The sequence below is a fragment of the Chaetodon auriga genome, chromosome 17 (assembly GCF_051107435.1).
Source record: "Chaetodon auriga isolate fChaAug3 chromosome 17, fChaAug3.hap1, whole genome shotgun sequence".
Lineage (NCBI taxonomy): Eukaryota > Metazoa > Chordata > Actinopteri > Chaetodontiformes > Chaetodontidae > Chaetodon > Chaetodon auriga.
In genome coordinates, this window is record NC_135090.1 from 18,443,701 (window position 1) to 18,465,448 (window position 21,748).

The window sequence follows — 21,748 nt, forward strand, 5'->3', positions numbered from 1 at the left end:
AGCAAAGCGTTCTCATGTGGCCGTTTCCTCCGTTCATAATGTAATTAAGAAATGACAGTTAACAGGAACAGTGGAGGTCAAGTTGAGGTCTGGGAGACTGAGAAAACATTCAGAGAGAGCTGCTCTTTGGATTGCTAGAAAGACAGATCAAACCCTCATTTGACTGCAGAAGACCTTCACGAAGCTTCAGCAGACTCTAATGGGGTGCACTGACACCTGCACAAATATGAGCTTCATGGAAGAGTCATCAGAAGCAAACCTGCATCCTCACCACAAAATTCAGCATCAGGCGTTTGCAAAGGCACATCCAAACACACCTGGTGCATGTTGGAAACCAGTCCTGTGGACTGATGGAGCTAAAATAGAACTGTTTGGCTGCAATGAGCAAAGGTATGTTCATGAAAAGAACACCTCTCCATCTGTGAAGCATGGCGCTGGATCGATCCTGCTTTGAGCCTGTGGAGCAGCATGGGGAATGTTTCACTGGTAGAGGGAAGAACCGGATCAATTAAATACCAGCAAATTCTGGAAGCAAACATCACACCGTCTGTAAAGAAGCTGAAGATAAAAAGAGGACGGTTTCTACAACAGGATAATGATCCTGAACACACCTCAAAAATCCACAATTGACTACCTCAAGAGGGCCAAGCTGAAGGTTTTGCTGTGGCCCTCACTTCCCCTGACCTAAACGTGATCGAAAATCTGTGGATAGACCTGAAAAAAGCAGTTCATGTAAGACGGCCTAAGAGTCTCACAGAAATAGAAGCCTTTTGAAAGGAAAACTGGGCCAAAATCCCCCCAAACAAGAACTGAACGACTCTTAGCTGGCCACACAAAGCCTTTACAAGCTGTGATACTTGCCAAAGGGGGTATTACTAAGTACTGACCATGCAGGGAGCCCAAACCTTTGCTTCAGGCTTTTTTCCTTTTATGTTATTTTGAAACTGTAAAAGATGGAAATCCAAAAGTAATCTTACTAAAATATTGAAGAATGCGTCTTTAACTTAATGCTGTTTGGAAATCAGGTCCTCTTTTACCCACTTAGCTATTCTTAGTAAGAGAAATTTTGCCCAAGAGTACTCAAACCTTTTCATGTCCCTGGGAAGATAAGACTGTGTCTTGTTCTCATACCTCAACAACTTTCACCTCATCCACTGTTACAAGTTTAAAACCCAAGCATGAAATCACCAAACAAGATGAGAAGTCAGCACAGTAGCCTGGAGGCACCAGTTGACGAGGAAAAACTGGAAAAACAGCGTGTCTCCGAATCATCAACCAGCAAAAGCTACTAGGAGGACATTGGTGCATTCTGTTGCAGTGTGGCGAGTCCACACATGCAGTACATCCCTTTACACTGGGAACAATATGCAAGCAAGCTGCTGGTGTGTTTCAGACTGCAGGAGGAAAACAGCTCATAAGGCGGCAGAGCCAGCCTGCTGCCGCCACAAACCTTAGATTAAAAGATCAGGTGGGTTTCCATAAATGTGCACGCATGCCTTAAACGTGTGCGACTGCCTGTATCCGTGCCTTCATGTGTGTGCAGTGGGACTCATTTGCATGTGTCCGTGTGAGCAGGCAGATCGATGTAACGGAGACCCTCCAGCCGTGGCCGGGAGCTGGCAGTCTTTGCGAACACGAGAGCATGGTAATTGAGGCATCAAGCCATTCCCTCTTTGTCTCTATGCAAAACATGAAGAGCAAGTTAATGGTCCAGCAGCGATGAACAATGGAGACCACTTGCAGTGAATGCAGTGATGGGAATAAAGGAGAGAAAGATAAGCGTTATTATTCAGTGCTGGGCTGTGCACGAGGGGATGATGCCGCCTTCCCTCAAAGCAACAATGTATTTAAATGCGTATATGTGTGCGTACTGAGAGTTGGCACATTTTTGCATATTCTGTGTTTTTCTACTGCGGCGCTGTTGCCTTCACACAGTTGTGTACTGTAGGTGTGAGTCTGTGTGTACACCTATTCCCATATATTCCTTTATGGATGTTTGACTGACAGCAGCAGTTTGTATGGGGCTGCCGTGAGTGAATAGAACCCATTTCTACAGCCGGCTGACTCCATCATTGCACTGTTTTGTGCGTATCTTGAATTGGTCTGGTGGTTTCCATATCACAGTCCCTCTTTAGACAGGTAGGTGTACCCGTGGAAAAGGTACTTTATGAGGCTGAGAGGTGGCACAAAAAAGTTGGGGCGCTGTGTGAAACATAAACAGGATGGGATAATTTACTAATCCTTTTTGACATAAACTCTATTGAAAACAGCACAAAGACAATATATTTAATGTTATGTTCATCAGCTTCATTGATTTTTGTAAATATCTGCTTATTCTGATTTTGGTGCAGCAGCATTGGTAACAGGTGATAGTATCATGATTGGGTATGAAAGGGGCATCCAATGGAAAGGCTCCGTCGTTCATGAGCGAGGATGGAGCGACGTTCACCACTTTGTGAACACATGATTGGATGAAGGATGTGACTACATGAGCTCAGGAACACTTTGTAAAACCGTAGTCAGTAAACAAAGTTCATTTGCAAATGGTTACTTTATGTTTTTGATAAAATTTTTTACAGTATCCCAACTTTTTTGGAATCAGGGTTGTGTATCTGTGTGCGTGTGTGTGTGTGTGTATAGAGGAAAGAACAAGAGAACGCACACAAACTATGCAAACAAATGCTGTTGCAATGTATCTGAAAATCTCCCTGGACAGATATCAATTGAATGGCAGCCAAATGAATTGAAACAACAAGAAAAAAAAAACTGTTTTCTGGCCATGTGTGTAACTGTGTGGGAGTAGATATGTGCTCCCTGTGTGATGGAGTGTACAGTGTAAAGTGTGTGAGGGTGTGCGTTTGTGCGTGGGCGTGCGTGAGGCGAGCTGGCAGAATATAGAATTGGTCAGGAGTCAAAGAGTAAAGTGGTTGGAACGGCAAGCAGAAATGCACTCTGCCCACCCCCACCCCCACCCCCCACCCCCACCTCTTTTCTGCTCTGCTGAATAAAACATGCACATTTATGGCAAGATATGCTCAGTACGATAAACAAGACAATAAAACATACATTAAAATGCCTGAGATGACACAGAATCACAGTAATGAATTCAAACTGGGAATCTATAGAGCAGTTGGTTGACTGAGTGTTGATTGTTATACATACGATGATTCAACCTCCGTAACGGACTGTTAATCAGTCAAGGGGCTCAAGTCTGGTTTTGCTATTGTGTGCCAGTCATTTCGTTTGCCTGGATCGTCTTCAGTATCGTATTGGAGCACTGCCTGCACAAAACCACTGACTGGTAAGTTAACTCCAAACATAAAATTTTACTTGGCTGTTGGTCACTCCTAAAACGACATTTCAAGAGTATCCAGTGTCCGCATCGTGATGTATTTCAGAGTGAGTCAGGATAGGCCGGCGGGACAGTGGGAGGACGGAGACTTAGCGATTCAGAGTGGGATGCTAGCCTCCATTCAAGCGCAGGGTTAGTATCCGTCAGTGAAACGGAGCCCATCGTTTGCTCCCTGCGCCTGCTGAAGCAGTTCATTATGACGGTATTTCACGTGTTCAGGGTGGATCTTTAACCTGTCCTACTTTACTGGGTTTTCTTCTCGTTTTTAAGCCACGCTATCAAAACATGTAACCCAATTCTCTTCTGGTCATCACCTTTCATGCACTTCAGTTCTTAAACTGACTCAGACTTTGGGCTGATGTGCACCAGGCGGCCACTTCAAAGTATAGAAATAAAGAAATAAAGCTTCTTACACTGATTGCTGAATAGTCTCTTCCTGCTATCACGAAGTACGCTGAAAAATTAGGTCACAGTAGTGGTGGAGGAAGTCACCGTTTGCTTCAAGTTAAATACTTGAATTGACCTTTTTTTTGAACATGTAGTGAAGCAATGGACTGTCCATTTTTATCATAAAAAACATGAAAGACTTTTGATCTCTGGCCTGAGTAAACTATGTGTCAGGTGTTACGCAAGTGACACGGCTTTAACCTCCCTCTCATCTCTTTGCCTCTTTTAATGAGATGGTGAAGAACTATGAGTTTAAAAAAATAAAAATGATCAAAGAAGTTTTTGACCCTGCCAGCGTTTCCCCCCGACACAGACAGCGCCATTATCAAACCGACTTCTTTATGTCGCATATTAAACGATGAGTGTCACCGCTTATCCAGCCATTCTCTCACTGCACAGTCCTTTCAAAGAGGGACTCCTCCTACCTCTGGATTACTGTAATCTGGATTATGATGGAGTGGCGTGTGACAGAAGACTCGAATATGTGATTGAGTCTTTGATTGTTTGCACACATGTGCATGTCAGCGTGTTTGTAAGACATGCTGAGGGTATTAAACAGGAAGTGTAGAGCGGATGGTGAATTAATTAACTGCGTGCGTGTCTGCATATAAATATCTACCTCCTCCAGATCAGCAGTCCGACCCCCATGGAGAGCAGCATGATCAGGGCGGCCACGGACACGACCACGATGATCACCACCGGGCTCTGCTCGCTGGACGCCAGTGCCACTGGAAATGACAAAACACACTCTTTACACACATGAAGAAAGACGTAACTGAAGCGTGTGTGCCGGCACATTTATGCACCGCACACACACTCATCATCTCCCCATAACAACACCACTTAACACACCCGCATGCATGGCACATATATTCAATTACTGGATATTAACAGAACAAGGGCACGAGATGAGAGCTAATAATAACGCAATGACCTTAAAGGCTGAATTAATTTAATAAGAAGTTGGTTAGAGTGCAGGGTAAACTGGCATTTTCCTATTTTGGAAAGCCACGACCTCCTCGACATTATTAACACTCTCACTTGACCCTCCGATACTGCACTCTTTGAAAAGCGCTAACCTTCTTTCTGCCTCACTAAACAGAAATAAAAGGACGCCTCGTGTTTGTGTGCACAATATGCTTTTTGTAGTATAAATGATGGTAGAAATTAATCAGAACTACAGTCAGAGACAAAACAGTCTCATCTTGAGGTCCCTTTAGCTGTTCTAGAGCCTTCAATCACAATACATGATCTTCATCAGCAGAGGGAGTTTGCCAGTAGCAGAACTGACCAATCATTCAATTTAAAGGCTTCTCGTCCATGCAGATTTAAAAGTTGAGGCGCTGAGTTGTTGACCTCATAAACTCTTGTGCAGTTATTAAAAGAATCGTTCAGTCGGCTGCAGATTGGAAGAATGAGTTTAGAAGCTCTTCCTGTCCTGGGACGGAGCAGAGCACGCAGGAGTCATCTTCACAACTCCGAACATTAATCTTCAGCAAGAAAATGCATTCAAATGTGCACAAGCTTGTAAAGTTTCCCCCCTTTGAATTGTAGCTGTGCACCTGCCAACTCTTCCTGTTTGCTTACCATCAATCTACAATTAGTTACACTTGCCTGAAGCACTGTTGACTCAAAAGATTAATGTCATAATCTTGGTCTAAAATCGTTATGCGCGCCTGTGTTTCGTACACGGCCACTAGAGGCTGCTGCGTTGCTGCCTTGTGAGATCTCGGGTTATTTGACGCTTGATCCGGCCCGAGGCAAATGAAGGAAGCTGAATATGCATCGTCCAGAAAAGTTAGCACTCAACCGCTGGAAGACCTCTCACCCTACAGCAAAACTAAGACCCCATCCGCTTCGAAATAAATAAACAATCGTTGGACAGAGCTGGTCTTTGGCCAACTGTGGAAGATTGTGCGGGGCAGCTCTCGGGTGTCTTCAGCTGTATAAACGGTGTGAAGCCGCTCAGGCTACGAAAAGCTCAACAAATCCCTGTCCTGGAACTAGAAAGGTTTCAAAACAAAGAATTCATGAGAAGCACAAGGCATGAAATACACACAGAGTCCCAACCAGACCCCGAGGTGGCACCAGGGACACGGTATCAACTTGCACAAAGAGGAACCATTTCACAGCTTACTGCTAAAATCTTGAATCTTCACACATAATCTGAGACACAGTCACATCCCCTTCTCGGTCTCTCTCTCTCCAGCAGCACGCTTCATTGTGTGGGCTGGCCAGGTGCCTGCACAAACCCCCGATCCCAGTCTGCCTGCCGGTGCTGAGAGGAGGGAGCGAGGAGAAAGTGAGGAGAAGAGGGGAGGAGGCGTAAAACGGGTACTCACACTCGCCAAGTGTCTGCAGCTCCAGGGGAGCGCTGTACGCTCCGTAGTCGATGGGCGGCGGAGAGGAGGAAGACGAGGAGGAGGATGATGAAGAAGAGGAAGAAGAAGAAGAGGAAGAAGAAGAGGATGAAGGGGAGGAAGCAGAGGAAGAGGACGAGGAGGATGAGAGAGGGGAGGAGGACAGGGAGGAGGAGGGGGCCGGCGTGGAGAACGGGCGGATGAGGAAGACGTATGTGGTGCCAGGTTTGAGGTTGTTGACACTGATCCGTGTGGCGGCGGTCTTCACAGTCGAATAACTCTGATCCTTTTGTTCCTGCGGAGGCAGAGAGCGAAAGTGAGAGACAGACAAAACAAAGACGGCGAAGCAGGAGGAGAAGGAGAGGAAAGAGTGAGACGAGTTGGAGGAATCCATTTGCGAGACGCCTTGTTCATTTCCAAGGCGCAGTCTGTGATGCTGGGGGACGCGGCGAGACAATTTAGTAACCAAATCAAAGGCTCCGGTAATGTTTCATTTATGGAGAGAGAGGAACGGGGTCCCAAAGTTTCAGTCACACAGTGTGCGAGGCCAAGCTGAGGAGTTAGTCCTCTTTAACGCGCTTTCAATAAGGAAGCATCACTGCTGGAATGGTAACAAAGGCACGACTCCATTCCAGAGAGGCCTTTAGAAAAACAAACCAAAGCCATCGGTTTCTGTCTGTGAGAGTGACTCACACCTTGCAAAAGTGGGCACAATGAGGGCAGTGAGTGGGTGACACACATTAACATAATTACTCCACTTGTCGTCTGATATGTTTGTTTTTGCACGTTCGGCGCAAACCGTCTCCCGTCTCTGCCTCGGTTCAACAAACACTCCTCGGTGTATCTTTGCATGTCACGCCTCTGCATGGCAATAAGACGGCTAAAAGTGAGGACGAGCTTGTGCAACAGCTTTGATGATAAATCCGGTTTACGTGTGAGGGTAAAATGAGGTAAATCAAGCACGTGTGAGTTTTTGAGTGAGTGGGACGCTCCTGGCATGCGGTAATGAGGATTTGGAACAGCATGCGTGATCTTTGATGCTTTCTTATGGATGTCTGAGCAATGCGAGAAGAGGGGATAAAGAAAGCAGAAAGTCAGAGAAGACGGACACAAGCAGGGTGAAATAAAGAGATTAACTGAGAATGGCAGCCGGCGTACAATGAGTGACTCCTGTGGAGAGAGCTAATACAGTATGTGACATGGAGAAGAGAAGAGAGGAGGGTGGAGAGGGAGAGACGGGTGGGAGAAAAATAACAGAGTCAGAGATGACACTTTGTAATATCAAGTTATGAATAACCAGTGATTTAATCATTATTAGTCATTACCAGTGTTAGTCATTATTATCAGCCACAATGTGTTGTTTGTTATGCTCCAGATTAAATTAAATACCTCACACATTACAGCCTTATCAAATGGTTTTGTGAATACCAGCGAGCGCTGCGTGGGCCCATACTGTACGGCTGATAACAGAAAGGACTTAGAGGAGCGCTGTACACAGTCGAAGCAGAGCCATATGTTATACTCCAATGGGCTCTTTGCTGCAGTCTAGATGCCTTTTCATTTCGGGGCCTGTCAACTATCTTCCTGTCTCAATTTCAGTTATTCTCCACCTCTCCCTTACACTCCCACAATTCATCTGCTTCGCTCACAAAGCGCCTTCATTCATTTCTCTCTATTACTGTGCTCTCACAAGCATCTTTCCACCAAGTCATCTTCCCCTCATCTGTCCCTAATACCCTCTCTAACCTTTTCTCTGCTCTGGTTATCACGCCGGCATCTCGGCTGTATCCCGCCTGTCATCTCTTCCCGTCGCCCCAAGTCTCTCCTTGCCCATCCCCGCTCCAGACCCTCCCCTCTTTTTTTTTCTTCCCAAAGATGTGGGAGTCGAGCAGCGAGGAGCAAGGGCTTTATTAAATATGGTGAAGCATAGAGAAGAGAAGGAGGTGTGAAAATGGGTGAGAGTGTGTCAGAGCCAAACACAAAGGCCTGGCGTTGCCAGAAAATGCAGCGTATGAAAATGGAGAGGCGTGAGCGTGACAGCTGTGGTTTACGTGCATGACAGATTTACTGTGAAGACTATGACTGTTGACGGGGCGGCCACAATCTGACTAAGTGTTATGTTAAATGAGCGTGATAGGGCCGATGAAATTACAGTGGTTATCCATAAAAGCGAAAGAAAATGTGGCAGTAATACGGACACAGGCTTCTGCATAATTGGCCCTTGAAATGCACTGAAAAATACATGATTTCTGAACATGTGTCAACAGTTAGCAGTGCAAGACAATATTTAATCCTACAGTCAACAGATTAGTGAGTTGACTGAGTGGTAAATTTGTATTACCCTTAAATTTTTAATTTCATTTCATCATTCATCATGAAGAAACAGCACCAAAGATGAAGATTTTGGTGTCAAGTCCTGGATTTTGAAGGCCGAGATGGATATTTGAGGGTTTAAACAAAGTCAAATAATTATATATTGGCTGTTAACTGTTAAATAAAAGACACTATTGAGATGCATTATTGGAAACGTAGGATGCAGCATGGTTGGAGTCTGAACCCCCACAGCCAGATCTCAGGCCTCTGCTGCTGATTTTGAACATCCCAAAACTTTATCAAAGCCCCACACTGAATCTTTGGAGCATCCCTTTAAGATCCCTCAGTTTTTGTTATGAGTGTTAGTTTCCCTGTTTACCTCAAACACATCTTTGACATTTATTTAAGTTCTGGCTGCCTGTTCTTACTCAAGAACAAACATGAAAAAATTATCTTTAACTATGATTAGTCAAGCTGGGGGCATATTACGGTGCAGAGGAACAGTGGATTTTACCTTCTCATAGTACTTGACTTCATATTCGGTGCGGCTGCTGTTCGGGTAGGAGGGCTCCCTCCACACCAGGGTGATGCTCTTCTGCTCGATCTTCTCCGCTCGCAGCTCACTGATCAGCGATGGAGCTGCAAAGAGCGAGAAAAGGGAGGAGGGGAAGAAGAGAGATGAGTTTGGGGATTCCAGTCTCATTCAATATGAATGCACCAGCTTGAAGAGTTTACTCAAGGACATTACAAAGAGTCTTTACTCTCTTGTATTTCCAGTTTTTACACAAAGCTGGACTCTGTAGGCAAAGGTCAAGGGAGGAATACAGTGAATTCTCTCACAGGCTGGAAGTTGCCCGACAGCGAGCGCTGATATGTCTACACACTGTCTAACCTACGGCAGAGAGCGGAAGAAATATGGATCGTGAAGGACACACTGGAGAGAAAGAGGACAGAAGTCGGGAGGAGAGGGGTTACAGATGAATTATTGACGATGAGACAGAGCAGACAACTTCATTGTAGTTCATGGGTGGACAAACACCGCGCATGTTTCTTTGTATGTGTGTGTGTGTAGCATTGAAAAAGTGACTGGGACGTTACACTGGGACTGGCAATAGATCAATACAGATATGGATTGACTGACAAGTCTGTATCGACACCAGACTAACGGATGGAGACGCTCTTAATCTGAGCTCCCCGTTTCCTCCCCGAGCCTCTCAATTAAACAGACCTCAGAACTTTTTTCGGACTCAATCTCGGAGACGCTCGGCGAAAACGATCCTGACAGATATTTCATCTCGCATCGATCACGATAGGGAACAAAAACAGAAGATGAATTATCCAGACAGAGCTTTTCCAAATTTAGACTCAGTGTGTAATGGCACCGGCTCGCTAAGCAAACAATTTCATTACTGAGGAAAGACCGGTTCTTTTGTTTCTCTGTCAACAAATGACAGGCGGCACATAGTATGATAATCAGCAAGCACCACCGACTCCTGCTTAAGTGCTAATTATTCCATGTATAATGAAGTAGCAAAGTGGGCTGTCACTCAGAAATATCAGAAAAATAAAGGGGTGCAGTTAGCTTAGTCAAAAGGCCATTATGTTTGGGAGGAGCTGTGCCATTAAGGCCATTAGGGTTAGAGTTAGTAGGGGAGGGTACGAGGTGTTTGCTGTCATCCTTTTTTATACTGATGGTGATTATTGCTGTTTTTCACTTATTTCAACACCACCCCTCCTCCTCAGAAAGAGGTGATCCCCAGGATGCTCTATGGCACGGACCTCCCTTTTCCTTATTTCTTGCAGTTTCTCATCTGTTTTTCTTTCATCCTGTCTCATCTTCCCCATCAGCCCGCTTCCTGGTCATCACCGACCTTTAGCCACCAATTCAGCTCTTTCCTCGGTGCCTGTCGATCACACATGAGCAAAACTATGTGAACACGCCGAACACTCCACAGGTTCACAGTCAGGACTCCATCACCTCAGAGGGCATTACACTGACTTATATTCACTTTGCAGAGACTGCCTAACCCTAACACTGATCTTGACAGTAACACCAAGCGTAACACTAACCCTAACCTTAACCCAAGTCTTCACCCTAAAATGTAATGATTTACGATCTGTCCCCAAAGGAAGCCGAATCCCCACAATGTGACTGTGTAAACAGATTTATGTCCCCACAAGTGAGTCATTAACACACACACACAGCATCTGTGCAGCTCTTCCACTCAAACAGCAGGATATTACAGTCATTTTAGGCGGCGGATCAAAGACACTCCCGATCTGTCCGTATCTCTCTCTCACTGTCCATCTCCATCTGTCTGTCTTTTGATGTCTCTGAAAGCACAGGTATTTATCCATTATTCATGATAACCTGTGTGTGTGTGTGAATGCTTGTATCATAGAGGCAAGATGGATGTCTATCTGTGTGTTTCCCAAGGAGAGCTGAATCTATCAATAAACTGTACGTCCGCTTATAAACTGTAGAAATACGATTTCAGAATCATAAAGGGGAATTTAGTGAACAGATTGACACTCCAACATCTTTTTCAAAATAATAATAAATCTGATGGATTCGGTGTCATTGAACCGTTTCTATTCAGGCTCTGATTGAGGCAAACACTCAGCAGGAACATTCAAAGTGTTCGGAAAATTTCAATCGTGCCAATTAATGGCATTTTAAAACAAGGCACAAATATCCCCACATAGTGCGAATGGAAGCTAAGCGGCAGACATATAGAGTACATTAGGTGGTGCAGCAGAGAGTAGGTGTAGCAGGAGCAGGAAAGATGCTAATGAACAGTTTACAAGAACGTAAATAAACACTGGGAGAGAAATGATTCTTTATCTCTAAGGGTATTTATTCTATGCTGAAGAGGAAATAGGCTGCAGCCTCGCTCATTATAAAAGGAAGGAAATAAATAAATAAATAAAACTGCACAGCTGAGATGGGCAGGTGGCAAAGGACAAACACTACAGAAAGTGAGAAAAAGAGAAGGAGCTGGGGTAGTTAGACGCCAGTTAAGAGTGAAATTAAGTGCTAACAGACACCATCTCCTTTCTCTAAGTCCCTGCCACCCAAGACAAACTCCGTGTCAACCTGCTCTCCCCATCTACAACTGCAGGCTATTGTTTGCTATTCTTTCCTTCCTTGTGTGCTGAATTATGCATAGCGCTGCTGCCTGCCTCCACACCCAGATCACACAGCTCAATCTGACACATAAAAAACAGGTGTGCACCAGTTCTCTGTCGACACGCGTCGCAGTCACCTGCAGGCTCAGATGGAAAAGCGATACGCCGGTTAAGGTGGTGTTTCCGCCCGTGCGGCTGAGAGGAAGCGCTCAAACTTCTGCGGCAGACAAACTAAGACTGTCCGAACTGTTTCCAAACCCTTGTGGCGTCCGCTATGAACGACAGCACGTAGGAGTGCAACGTGCAACATGTACGCAATACATATGAACAGACTTTCCTGTTGAAGTGTAAGTGACCTGAGGCTTAAAAACTTCCTGTATAGCTTCTAAAATGTTGAGAAATGTTCAGTCTTTTAGGGACCATCAACTCCACAATTCCATGTTTTTTGTCCATTTTTTTTACAGCACTTGCCTTCTAACGCTCCAAATTTCCATAATATTTGTGTATCTATGGGAGATCTGGACACTTTTCTTGGAACTATGGAGCTGCTATGTGGATATAATAATTTCCAAGATACACACACACACACACACACTCGTTCAGCTGCTCATGCAAACATAAGTGCAGATACTGTACGCCCACCACGTCAGCACACACACACACACAAGAGTATATGGCAGCAAATGGTGGGTGGTGTTGGGGTTGGCGCTGTATTTGAGAGGAGGAAATCGATGCCGACTGCGTCTCAAATGGACTGTGCACACACACGCACACACAAAAACACACACAATTGCACAATGATTTTCACAAGTAATATAGAGGAGGTGATGGCCTTGTAGGCAATAAGCCTCTCCAGCTCTGCTGTGGAAGTACACGGCAGACGTTTTCAAAGCCTCATCATCCAGCGCAAATCACATGTCAGACACACCGATGGGCACTCGTCACAAAGATATACAGCCTCTGATAACATCCGGCATGAGAGCTTTGCTGTACACATACCAATCACTGATACAGACAATGGTCTGCGCACTTCAAAGGGACACTATGATGAGAGCGAGAAAAGTGAGGCATGAGGAAGATGGAGATAGATAGATGGAGTTTGGCACAAAATGGCAAAGAGGCAGCACACAGCTGTTCCTCTCAGCGATGAAACGTCCAGAGGCTGCCAGTACAAGCTGGGCCGGGCATCATTTAGGATTTATGGATTCTGATTGTTGTTGAATTTGAACTGTGAGTACATTTCTTCACCCTTGGGCCATTTGTCACAAACTCACAGCCAGGCAGCGAAGTGCAAGTTCCGCTTCGAGAAATCAAAATATGTAGAAATCAACACAAACTGCTTTCATTTTCAGCAGGTTTGAGCTGCTGTACAAGATGTCAGAGGCGTCAAGATTCTTTTTGGTTAAAAGAAAAATGTTTTTTATCTTGCCATGCATTCATTAAATATTTGCTAACTTTTACTTTGGATGCACAGTTAGCTGATTATCTTTAATCATGACCACTGCTGGGACCTTCAACACGTATCTACGCTGCTGAAAACACTCCTCTTCTGAAACACGACTGATGGGGGTTGGAAAGACACGTGGAGGACGGAGCAAATCCACGTTTCATATCCGATGTTACAGATACAAGGCCTGTAGAAATCTCAGGTTACAGAATATTATAACGGCAAGACAAAACTGATAGAAAGGCAGGATTTAGAGAAAAAGGTGCAATTACAAATCTGTCTGCTCCTTCAGCAGCACGGTTCATTCATCAATTCATCGACACACAGCACCGTCAGGCGGCTGATATTTCAGAGCCGCGGTCGGGGCCATAGATTCTAACTTGCACAAACCTCAGTCAGATAAAGGATCAATGCGTCAGGCAGACTAGACTGACATGTTCAATTAAATAACCCCTCTGCCCCTGCACTCTGTCTGCTACTAGAGGATGGAGAGGGGGGATGGCGGGTTAATGAGGGGGATGCATTTTGGTCATTTTGCTAATGAGGATGGCATTCCCCCTCAAATCGCCTGCTGCGTGACACTCTAAATGCCTCAATTATGTCAGTCGGGCTTCTCCCATTGTTCTGTTCCTGCGGTGACAACATTTTATCCTTTCAGGTTCAGTCCACCATATTGTAAACAGTGTGCACATGCACTGCTGCACGCACAAGCAGCAATATAGACAGAAGCAGCACAGGTGGTCCTAACTTCTTTTCACAAATCAAAAAGCATGTTTCTATCCAAATCCAAAGGTTCTTATGAGTTCAACGCTCGAGACCCAATCCTGCACACACCGGGGTTTATGCGGCAGGCTCTACACTCAGGTCTCTATGGCAGGTAGATGTATGAATAGACTTTGGCACAAAATGGCAGCCGCTGCTGTAGGCTCTTGCATCCATGTGTACAGAGGCAGCTGAGGTGCAACTGGCATCTGTGTGTCGTTATCAAAGGAGACAGGCAGAGGAGCTGCTCTCCCCAGGGGCGACGGCACAAGCACGGCTGAACATCTCGCAGTCATTCTTACTTTCCTCCTCTTTCTCTTCCTCGTCTCTCTCTCTCGCCGTCTCTCCATCTCCTTATCGCTCCCATTTCCCCAGCACAGCTCCGTCTCCATCTCTGCTCTCGGGGGAATCCGCTGCTCCCCGCAGGCCTGTTTGTGCCTCTGCTGAGATGACATCCATCTTGTCAGGAGGGGGTTTCATTGTTCTACTTCTCACCATCTCCACCACGTGCAGCTTCTACGCTCCTGTGTGCCCACGCATATTAAAAGAGTGAGTGACTACGTGCGTGTTAGCATCGTAGCGAGTGAAGCTATAAGTCTCAGGCAGGACTGATCGAGAGAGCTGTATCTGTCAGGCCTGTTCATGTTCAAAGGGTTAATGGGAAGCAAGAGCGTCGTTCCCTCTGGGCACAGCACCACTGGCTTCTACCTGGGGTTAAACTGTGCAGCGATTTATGTGACTGACAGCAGAGGAGTGGGAACATTACTTTTCTTTTGCTTCGGCTCTCCCTGGGGCTTTTTATACTGCCACAAGCATTTCCGTCAGTGGTTCCAAAATCCCAGAGGAGTCTGCATTTGCAAATGCGCTTCTTTAATAAAGTCATCAAAGTTTCAGACGGCAAGGTTGCTGTGTGGTTCATCCAGTATTTTCCCCGCCTTTAAGTTTACCGTAGCGTTCATCTGCAAGCTAAACTTTTTGTCAATGTGAAACTGTATCAGACGACGAAGAATGTTTCACTCAGACTCTAATTATTCAAATATTCTGCTGACAGACACTTGACTGTCTGAATACATGGAGAAAAAGTGTAGCACCCTTAAAGCAATGCATTCCATGTACTGACTCAATTAAAAGCAAGCAGTCAGAAGAGGTTTTCAGCAGCTCTTTGCTATTAAAAAAAAGGTGAGACATTGCTGAATTACTTCTAGCTGCTGCAATGAGGTTGCTGACAATTCAGCAACACTGCTTCAGAGATAAACCAAAACCAACAACATTCAAAAGCATGAAATAACATAATAATTAAGAGGGCAGTAAAACAAAGACGCGTTATTATAGCTTTAAAGCGTCCTCTTAAGGCTCTCAAGTAGAGCTTTTATCATATTTTCGTACCAACACACACAAATCTAACTGAAGTAAGCGGGCACATGGCATCTTTAAATATTTTAAATTCATTATTCACTACTTTGAATGAATGAAGACAATTCCAAACTATTCTAACGTCTTTATTCTGAAGCTCACCAGGTGGTTCCGCAGTATGTGCATGCATGTGATTGCGTCCTAATCTAATGGTGTTGTATATAAGAGCAGCTCCCCCCGCCCATGTCTCACTATCTTGCAGCGGGTCTTGCTGCTTTAATGTGTGGCTATCAGCCTGCCCCAGCAGTGGAGCGCTATCTGGCAACCTGTCCGCGCTCACCACTCAGTCTAATCTGCCCTATCAGCATCCAAACACCTGGACGCCTCATGCACAATACGCACAGACACAATTATCCGGCGCTGCTCCAAATAACCAAAGTAGGAGCGTACTGTAAGAAAGAGCAACAGTAGGAAGAGGAAAATGATATTATTATGAATCCTGCCTCAAAGGCGATGTGTGCAGATGCAGTCAGGAACAGGTATTATCTGTGGTTATTACCATTCGTATCAGTACAGGAAGAAAAGGGGAGGGGGGGGTGTTTAGAGGGAGTCTTGCCTAACATTAACACACACACACACATTTGGATATTTTTGTCTGAGAGGAGGAGGAATGGTTCGGGGAAGACACCTGGATAGGGCACATTTCCGGCTAAACTACAAGATTATATGTTGCAGGGACCTGATCCACCATGGTGTGTGCGTGTGTGCCTGTGTGTGCGTGTGTGTCTGAATGCATGTGTTTGTGTGAGAGAGAGGAGAGTCTCGGTGATGGAATGATTAAATGTGTCAGTCAGCAGGTGGGTGGGCGAGAGAAAGACCCAAACAGCAATCGAACGAGCAAGCGGGACAAAGGCTGTCTCCCTGCATGATGCATTCAAAAGGTCCTTTTAACATAATCCAGCTGTGCAAAAACACCAGGTCCTGAATATAATCTTACAATGGCGAAACATCTGCACATAAATGGAATGAAAGACTGAAAATAGTTTGCCATTAGTGATCTGTCTGGGCAGAAAATAAAGCATGAAGACCTGCTGTATGTCAAAAACCACCTATTACCTGTTGGCTCAGCCTTTACAGAGCTTAGAAAACTGTCAAATCTGGCATCCCACACCCCCACCAGGGGGGAGCGGCCGGGGCCGACTTGCTTAAACTGCTCTTGACAGCTGCACACCGACTGATTCTGAACACTCTTCGGGCCCAGCGTGCGCTAGCCTAAAGGCAGAGGCAAGGTCTGATCACGACACGTCCATCAAGCCAGACAGGCTCAGCCCGGAGCCTCAAACAAATAAAAACATGGGCCACACACACCGAGTGGCTGACCCAAGCCTGCTGCAGGAGACTGGCTGAGAAGGCGAAGGAAGCTCTATCTGCCCCGACAGACTCGCAGGGAACGAATGCATGCACACATACGCTCACATCTCTGCGTCCTCTTTCCTTCACGACTGACACAGAACGACATGACAGAGACTGCAGAGCTGCAGGAAGTATTCAGTCAGTACATTTAAAAAGGAATACTGCAAAATCTCCGTCAATGAAAATGTCAATTAGTAAAAATAAACGCACTCAGAATTCATTTTGTTATTTATAACAATGAATGACATTTTTTGAGGTGAACATATTCTGTATGTCATGTCTTATATTGTAAAGTAGTAAATAAAGCTGTCAGAGTAAGGAGTAAAAATAAGTAATATTTGCCTGAAATACTTCAACTGGCATGGAAATACATGTACAAGTGAGTATAATTATCTTAAATTTGTTCTCCAGTACAGCACTTGAGTAAATGTGTATAGTCACATTCGACCAGCGGGAGAAGGAGAGAGGGACAGCACAGACAGACCTGTGCGTCGTTTAGATTTTTGTTTTAATGTATTTAAGATGTTGGGAAACAGAGTAAATACAGACAAAAAGTATTTGCATTTTCTGAAAATGCAGTAGAGGAGGCTCAGTGTAGGTAGAGGCTGTGGTCTGATCGGCAAAGCCGCCTCCGCAGGGGGTCGGGGACGCACTGCGACCTCATCGAACATCAGTGTGAATGCAATTGCGTTTTCAGTCCACATGCTACCAAACTGTCACCGTCACCTCGGCTCTGACCGCATGGCTGAGCGCGTACGTGCGCCTCTTCCGGATAACACCGGAGGCAGCTTTCTGCAAATAAAATCAAGTTTGACGGCGCGTTCACAGGTTTGACACCCAATCTTTATCCGTAAAGGTCGCCGTCACTGTCCTCTCTGCCTGTCTTGACCGCGTTCCTGCATCCAGATCATCCTCTGGACTGTGGTGGCACAGAGCGATCGGATCTCAGTGTCGACGCTGGAGACGCAAGTTGATAGCAGGTGTAAATATCTGGACACAAGCTGGACATGAGACGCATTTAATGCCAGGTGGAAATGGTTTTTGTGTGTGTGTGTGTGTGTGTGTGTGTGTGTGTGCAGCGTTGGTCTGATGACTTGAACTGCCTGTTACCCACGTACTCTTGTGTCAGAGCACGCTGTCATTCACACAGACAGCTGCATCTCGGCACAACTTTCTCTCTCTCTGGCACAGCAGGGTGCCGCCAACCTCCCCTCCCCTGCAGCAGCAAAACCCACCCAGAAAAAAAAAAAAACAAAAAAAACAAAGAGGGAACGCACAAACACACCCGAGCTCTCTTACCAGCGGCACGAGAAAGAGCTCAAAGGGTATTAGACGGGGAAAATGAGAGAGGAGAATGATTTTGAAGTTTGAACTTTTCGTTCTAGTCTCAGTGAGAGTTTGTGTTTTTGTTCACCTGTTTCTCTCCCCTCCTGAGGGGGCTCGACAACAGACGCGCATCACAGACAGCCCTCAAGCCTCGGATAATGCTTAGATTATGAGGATAACACTGCGTGTGAGTGTCATCAACTATCACCAAGCTTTGTTTTTGTTCCTGAACGAACATTAAAATTCCCCAAACAACAAGAAACAGCCTGTAAAATCCACACGCAGAGAACACATACTAAAGACCCCGAGAGTGCCTCTTCATAGACTCCAATTATAAGCCAAGCGGTAGGCAATTAAAATTCCCATCACAGAGTGAAAAAGCATCTTAAGTGGCTGGGCTATAGTCCTGAAAAGTAGCTTGATGACTCTATTCATTTGGTGCCTGCTGAAGCCTCACCTTCCCATCACTTCTAATTAAGGAGGCAAAAAGGATCCAAACGCCTCCATGCAGAGGGCTGGAGGCGGGGATGAGGGGAGCGACGGTGGAGAGGTGTGAAGGCGGGAAAAAAAGAAGAAGAGGCTATTGGAAACTAAATGACAAAGAGGCAAAGGAGCGCTCATTCAGTGGAAGGAAAAAAAAACAAACAAACAAAACATTACGTGGCACTTTTCTTCTGTCGGGATGATGCAGGGAAGGCGTGAGGCCAAATTAATTCAGGTTCAAACTCATAAATATTCAAAGCTTCAAAGTGAAAGGTGGATTCAGAAGCTGGAGCTCTTTGACAGTCATGACAGGTGCTGCATCAGGAGGGTCAGAGACAATGCCGTCGCTCTGTTTAGACTCCTTTTATTTTCCCTCCATCACTCAAACATCAGATGTTCAGGAAGTGATACACCAGCCTGTGGTACGAGTACTGCACAGGGAGTGACTTTACTTGAGTATTTCCAATTTATAATAATTTATTTAATTCTCCTTTCCTGTTCTCTTTAATAAAATAACACAAAGACTTTCTGCAGAATGAGCAGTAGTTTGTTACATTTGAGGACATTTAGCTGATAATACTGTACTTTGCAGGACTTCTACTGGAGTGCGGTAATGGAGTATTTCCACATTGTGCTTCTGGTACTTTCACTGAAGTACATGATGTGTGAACTTCTTCCACCACTGACACCATGACTCTACCACCTTTCCTCCAATTTCTGCTTCCCTCAACTCTACGTTTTTTTCTGCTGCACTCTTCTTACGCCATACATCCCCTGCTGCTCGGCTCACTTCTCCTCACTTGCTCCTTGTCGTCTTTCACTCTCTATGTTCCTCCTTTTCATCTCTAGACCTTATTGTCCTCCTCTCAACTCCTGACTTTTATCCACACACTTGTAAATGTGCTCCTTTAGCAGTTTTTTTTCCACACATACTTGTTTAAAGCGCCAAATAGTTCAGGCACAGAAAGTTTCGACTGCATGCACACTGTTTTTGAAGAAATGCACTCACTCTCGCTTTCGCTCTTCACCCCATGCCTCCTTCCCCCTGCACCCAGAAGACATCCTGCTCACAATACCACACCGCTCACCTCTCCCCATCCCTCCACTTCTATATTCATCCCACTCTCCTCTCCTCTCTTTATGCTGCCATCTCTCAGGCCCATGTAACTCCGCGGGGACCGGCCATCTAAAGCCCGGCCAGTAATCCTCTCAGGATATTGAAATGCCAATCCCTCCTCCTCCCTGACCCGCACCTCCACCCCATCTCTCCAGCCTTCCTGCATCCCTCTCTTCTTCCCTGCCTCAGCTAAAGCGCTTTGGATGTACCACTGGGGGCCAAGACATTCCACCCAAGTGTGTTTTGATCGCACACACACACAAAACACACAAACACCGAACAATGCTGAGGCAGGATGTCATTACCGCATCCTTTTTTGCACATACACAAATCAGGCATGGAGCAGTGCACAGAGCGTATGGCATGCGAGCACAAAGCACACACATGAAAATGTGTGTATGGCCTGGTGCACACAGAGCACACACACACACACACACACACACACACACACACACACACACACACATATATACGTCCCTAATCCACAGCTGGATAAGGGGCCCCATGAGCCCTGGGCAAAACTGATCCCCCATTTACACAGGCCATGCCCCATCTCCTCACGCAACCCCAGTCATGTTCCTATCCCCCCGCTCTCCGCTTTATCCATCCATCCATCCTTGACACACCATGCAAAACTCCCCTCTTCCCCTTGGCGGCCTGGAGACTCCTGATAAAACCCAATTTCTGGGAGAAATCCACTCCTCCACTGTGCGTGTGCAAGAATCCGTTTCCAAGAGATGCTTTTAAAGAATTCAATTTGTATTTGGTTTTAAAGTCACTAGATTCAAAATGCTGTTTGGATGCTTTTCATGCACTAAAAAAGAAAATCTTAGCATATGCATAAATGTAAATTGTGCCTGTGTGTGTGTGGCTGCCTTTTTTTTTAACACCCGTTAGCACCTTCTCTCCCAATCTCAGACCATGCCCTTAAATCCTCAGGCTTTCTTGGCCCGCAGCTGCCAGCTAAACTATACCACCCGCTGCTAACAAGCTTACCGTGCCCAGAAAAACAAATATGGTACAGTAGGAGAGGACGGGGAAAAGAGTTGCAGAGAGGGTGGAGAGAGAAGCAGAGAGGTGAGGAGGGAGAGGGCAGCGGTGATTATGTCAAGACAGGAGGCCAGAGAAGGAGAAGATAGCGGAAAGAGTGGTTGTGGATGGAGAGGCAGGAGGAGGTGGGAGAGAAATTACCATCTAAGAATAGTGAGTTTATGGGGGGAGCAGGAAAGGATAAGGTAGGGGAAATGAGGAAGGAAATAGAGGGTAAAAAAAAAAGGAGAGATGGAGATACAGAGGGGAGGAGGAGGGAAAAAAAAGCATGAAGTAATAAAGAGATGATGAGGTGGCAGAGAGTGTGTCTGTGTGTGTGTGTCTGTGTGTGTGTGTTAGTGTGCTGGTATGTGTTAGCTTTGTTCCAAATCCCTGCTGCAGTATTCATAAAGGTCAGTGAGTTTTGATGGTGTAAAGTCTCGGTGTGGAGGCGCACACACATGTACGGACACAAGGTCGAGGTCTGTGCAGCAACGTTTTTTTTTTTCTTTCTTTTTTTCCAATTTTGTACCTGACCTGGCTGCACAGGATTTTCTGACCATGGCCGCCTGCTCCTGCAGATGAGGCACCTCGCCTCACAATGCACAGAGACCCTGACCACTCCGGCAACGTTTTCCACTGTCGGGCGAATCCTGTGGCCAAGATGAAGACACACAGGTTCCTTATGGATTTATTTTGAGGCAGTAGATGCTGAAAGCGAACATTATGGGTTTGTCCTTGTTTCTCTGATACCTTTGGTTGTCTGCCATGGCAACAGAGAGCAAATGCTGCACATCAGACTTCAGAGTAGAAGTAGTGCTAAAGGTTGTGGTCAGATATGGGATTTGGAGACAGAGAGGCTGCATGAGAAAGACAGCGAGATTCACTAAACTGGTACTGAAATGTATTTGAGTACCAACTTCTCTGTGATACTGGAGGGCAATGCATTTAAATTCTTACCAAGTTTCATCAAGTTTAATCTATCTCAAGTTTGTCTTGTGTTGACGATGCTGATTTCCATCAGCATTACTGAAAATAGATCCATGCCTGATACAACTGAGCAGGTTCCCAATCCCACTGAGGCCCTCTCACACAAATGCATGTGCACATAGACGTTCACACAGCTCCAACCCATTGGGGAGAGCAGGTAAGGGGGTTTAGGTGATCCGCAGTTGGTTAGCTGTTGGTCTGAACCGTGCTCTGCTGGTCATGTGTGC

The 21,748-nt window shown here is 45.6% G+C and overlaps 1 protein-coding gene across 2 annotated transcripts in view; it reads right to left on the minus strand.

The window, feature by feature from the left end:
- The window catches only part of epha10 (EPH receptor A10), a 146,319-nt gene that overhangs the window by 21,080 nt on the left and 103,491 nt on the right, over positions 1 to 21,748 (minus strand). For both annotated transcript variants that reach the window (XM_076755217.1, XM_076755216.1), the window contains exons 6-8: positions 8,987 to 9,111; positions 6,142 to 6,454; positions 4,419 to 4,527 (exon numbers count right to left, since the gene is read on the minus strand). In XM_076755217.1, the coding sequence (XP_076611332.1) occupies positions 4,419 to 4,527; positions 6,142 to 6,454; positions 8,987 to 9,111 (547 nt within the window). The remainder of the gene's footprint in view (positions 1 to 4,418; positions 4,528 to 6,141; positions 6,455 to 8,986; positions 9,112 to 21,748) is intronic.